Genomic DNA, 4,280 nt, shown 5'->3' on the forward strand with positions numbered 1-4,280 from the left:
TATTGCCTCTTTTCTTTTTGTCTTTGGAAAGGAAAAACTATACAACATGTAAATACAAACAATACCGGGGGGGGGAGGAGGAGATACATACTGGCCAGATTAGAATGATTAATGGCCATGGATTGAAGATGAGCTGCTCTGGCTTTCAGTGTAACTGACATTGACTAGACATGTGGAATCTTGCCCCTCACCTACTCCACCCTTTTTGTTTTTGCCAGAATTTTTTTAACTGGGTCTCACACCAGCACAGTGTGGTTTTCTGTTCCCCTTGTACCCTCTTGTAGTCCAGTTCATTACCTGGTCCAGTGTAATGTAGCATGGCTAACCTGACTATTCTCAATTCTGGGCCTTGATGATTTGTATCCATTGGTGATATTGACATGAGGGCATCAATTGAATGATTAACTCCATTAAACCTGTGATTGCAGTATAGCTTCTCTTCAAACACTAACTGTTTTACTGACCTTTTGAGGCTGGAAAATGTGTCTTCAGTTTATGATATATAATTAAGGCTGTCAAGTTAATGCACAATTCTTAATATGCATCTTTGTTTACGGTTTGATTATCACTGATACAAAGTAAAATAGTGCAGTGCAATAAAATAGTTAGTAAAATAGAATAAAATAATGCAATAGTGCATTGCAATAAAATAGTTATCATCGTATTTTTTCGGGAGGCCGGTAAGGAGTGCATTACAGTAGTCGAGTTGGCTTGAAATAAAGGCATGGATCTGGTTTTCAGCGTCCTTTTGATTTATAAATGGCCGTACTTTAGCTATGTTTCTAAGGTGGAAGAATTAAGTTTTTGTCAACTTGTTGATTGTGATTTAAAGCTTAGGTCTGAGTCTACCATAACACCAAGACTTAACTCACTCAAATACAGTTAGCAGCTGGATAGACCACAGATGTAAATTAGGTTCTGCTAAATCTGGTGCAAGCATATTTTCATGTAACAATGATGAATTGTCAAAAAAAAATTTAAAATTATTTATCATTTTTATTTTATTTTTTAAATAGATTCAGGGCTTTTCAGAAAACATTCGGGGCTTGAGCCCAAGTAGCCACCCCCTAGCCCCGCCCCTGATTGCTGCTTTCTGTGTACAAGCTGACTGAGGCTCACTGAAATCTACTTTGTGTGCACTGTGGAGTAAATTTCAGTGAGCCTCAGTCAGCTTGTAGAGAAAGGAGCTGGACCCCATTGACTTAGCGGCTAACTATCCAGAGCTAGTATGAGGAGCAGCATGGATTGAGCTGAGAAAGGACTCCACCAATCAAAAACATAAGAAATAGGACTAGGGTTGGTCTACAAGATACACTACACCATTAAGATACCCATGTACATGTCGAAATACTTCCCAAAGGTCAATGAATTCCACGACCACAACACCAGAGGGAGTTCCACAAATCATGTTCAACCCAGATTCGGCTCAAACAAAGGACTAAACACGTTTTGCAAATATGCCACGACAACAATGTGGAACGCCCTATCCACCAGTGATGCCACAGATTACTTGTAAAAATAATCTGATTACTCCTTTAAAAAGTAATCTAGTTACTTTACTGATTACTTGATTAGTTACTTTGAAAGTAACTAGGCTACGAAGTCGTTGTCGTCCCCCCTGCTGCTGCCACAACATAAGAATGACAACAGTTTTTTTTCTCGCTCTCTACCAAATCCATTCCGAGACAACGGACTCAGTGCGTACTCCGCAAGTTGCGCGTAACATGAATCTCTCTCTCTCAAGTAGCCAAATTACACTATAAAACGAACTGGATAGTTGATTTAACTTCATGCTGAAGCCATGCTAAAATCAGCTAAAACATGTGTGTTCTGTGTGCGTGCGCGAGCGCACGTCCCATCTCCGGTCTAGCTGACTGTACCCCTGGCTCTCTTATTATCAGCATTATGAGATAGTAAATAAATAATAAAACTAAATAGTAATGCACAGCCACTTGGAAAAGTAACTGTAATCAGATTACTGGCTTGTAAAAAGTAAGTAAGTTAGATGACTATTTACTGAAAAAGTAATCAGATTAGAGTAACTAGTTACTGGCATCACTGCTATCCACAGCTGTAAAATAAAGTGAAATCTACCCTCCTTCAAAACCGCTCTCAAAGAGCACCTACGGGAGGCTGCAATTCGAAACTGTCCCCGGTAAATGTCCAACTCCCCCCCCCCCCCCACCAATGTAGTTTCTTCACCCTCGAATGTATATATTTTCTTTTATGATCTCTTTTTCTTAAACAGTACTGTATATTTGTATATCGTGTAGGTCATAAATGTCTGGATGTAACAGTACTGTATATCGTGTATGTCATAAATGTCTGGATGTAACAGTACTGTATATCATGTATGTCATAAATGTCTGGATGTAACAGTACTGTATATCGTGTATGTCATAAATGTCATGATGAATTGAAAATGGGGGACCCTGATGTAAACAAGACGAAAGACTTTCTCTGGTCTGCATCCCCTTAACAATTGTGTGCATTGAGCTGTACTGTACCCATTCTGCAATCTGTTAATAAAGTTTTCAATCAATCAATCAATTCAAGGAATCTAACATTAGTTTGTGAGAGTCGGCAGCTGAGAGTTAAGTCAATGATCTAGCAACAGAGCGAGATGGTTGGTCCCGAGAGGTCCTGGGGTAGGGGATGGATTTAGGGGAAGTTGTGTCTTAGCATTCTTTTCTTTAATCATTTTTATGTTTTTGTATTTTTATAATTATATATATAAATTATTTATTTTTCCTGTTCTCTTGTCTTGTGACCCCAAATGTTATTGTCTGTTGATCTGTTCATTATGATTATAACATTTTTTATTTACTCTCGACATTAATAAAACAGGGATACTGTATGGTCCACAATCCAAAAGGGAAGATATAGCCTCTAGTTGAATCAGTTTTTACAGCCCAGTAAAATATGTTTGGGAAGCAGCAGTGCTTAGAGGAGGACAGATCGAGTGCTTAAAACGCATATCTATTTTCACATAAACCAGACCAGAACAAATGGTAAATACATTTATTCATGCAAAATGTAAGCAAATAGGCTACAAAAACAACATTGAACAGAAAGTCGGACTACAGGTTTGTCAAATATCCATGTCCATTACACATGCAGTTACAAACTATCCCTGGCCTACAGAATTAACATTTATTAATCTAAACACTTTTGTAGACAAACTTTCAAATAAAATTTAAAGTGCAAGTGTACTTTAAAAACAACAGACATAATCAAACGTGATAACATTTGTGTAAACATAGCTCCCCGTGTTCGATCCAATGTTATACATGGAAACTACAGCTGTCCCTTTGAACAGCTACAATACAGTGTGAAGCAAGCACTTTATCTATGCTACCTATGCTAGATGAAACCACATTAGCAATACTGCACCACAAATGCCTTTGTGTGTATTGTGTGTGTGTGTGTATGAGAGTTTCCTTCTTGTATCCTGATGTCATCATCAGTCCCTTCTTCCTCTCCTCAGCACTAACAGCCCAGTCCGCTCATGGACCCAATCCGGTCCAGTTTCAGGCCAAAGCATCCTCGGTTCCATCCTCTCCGTGACCGGTCCGGTTCCGCACGCTTCTGATTGACCAGGGCTCCCTTCAGTAGGCGGAGCCAGGGGGTCTCGCCCTGTGCCTGTAGGTCAGCCCATTTGGGGTACTCCGCTACTTTGACCCCAGTGGTGAAGGCAGAGGAGGGCTCCTCTGGTTGGCTGCTCAGCAGTTTCTCCAGGTCGTCCAGGGTCAGCAGGTCATTGTAGCGCTCCAGGAACTGCTCCATAAACTATAGACGGGAAATAAAAACCCATACAATCCCAATTTAACTGACGGGCACACAGTACCAGGGAGAGTTCTAATTCAATCACTGATACATTTCATTACTCCCTCCTCTCATCCTCTCCTGCTCCCTCCTCATCCTCTTCTGCTACCTCCTTGGCTCAGACTTTCCCCTCTCGTCCCCCTATTGACCATATACACATGGAAGCCATTTTGCTCTTATGTCATGCTCAGGTTGGGATTCCAAGGTGGGAACACGGTGGACAGGAATAGCAAACTGCAACCGTATATCATATAAGAACAAAATCCACATCTGTGTGAATGTGATCAATATTCCCTCCTCTCGTTCATTTCTTCTATCCTCTCTGCCCCCACCTCCCCTCATCTCTCCCGCTGTACCTGCACAGCATCTGGGGCGGGGTGCAGGGCGCGCGCCTCTGTGTTTCTCAGCGGTGCCAGTAGGAGCAGAGTGGCACAGAGCAATGCAGGGCACAGCAT

At 41.1% G+C, this 4,280-nt stretch overlaps 1 protein-coding gene across 1 annotated transcript; it reads right to left on the reverse strand.

Moving 5' to 3' along the window:
* Positions 1-3,489: 3,489 nt before the first annotated feature.
* Positions 3,490-4,280, reverse strand: nppcl (natriuretic peptide C-like; the record flags this gene model as incomplete). The annotated part of the gene is made up of 2 exons (XM_084335781.1): positions 3,490-3,789; positions 4,182-4,280. The coding sequence occupies 2 exons, from the start codon at positions 4,278-4,280 to the stop codon at positions 3,490-3,492; spliced, it is 399 nt and encodes a 132-aa protein (XP_084191907.1).

This window comes from Notolepis coatsorum (genome assembly GCF_963971535.1).
Source record: "Notolepis coatsorum genome assembly, chromosome: 19".
Classification (NCBI taxonomy): Eukaryota; Metazoa; Chordata; class Actinopteri; order Aulopiformes; family Paralepididae; genus Notolepis; species Notolepis coatsorum.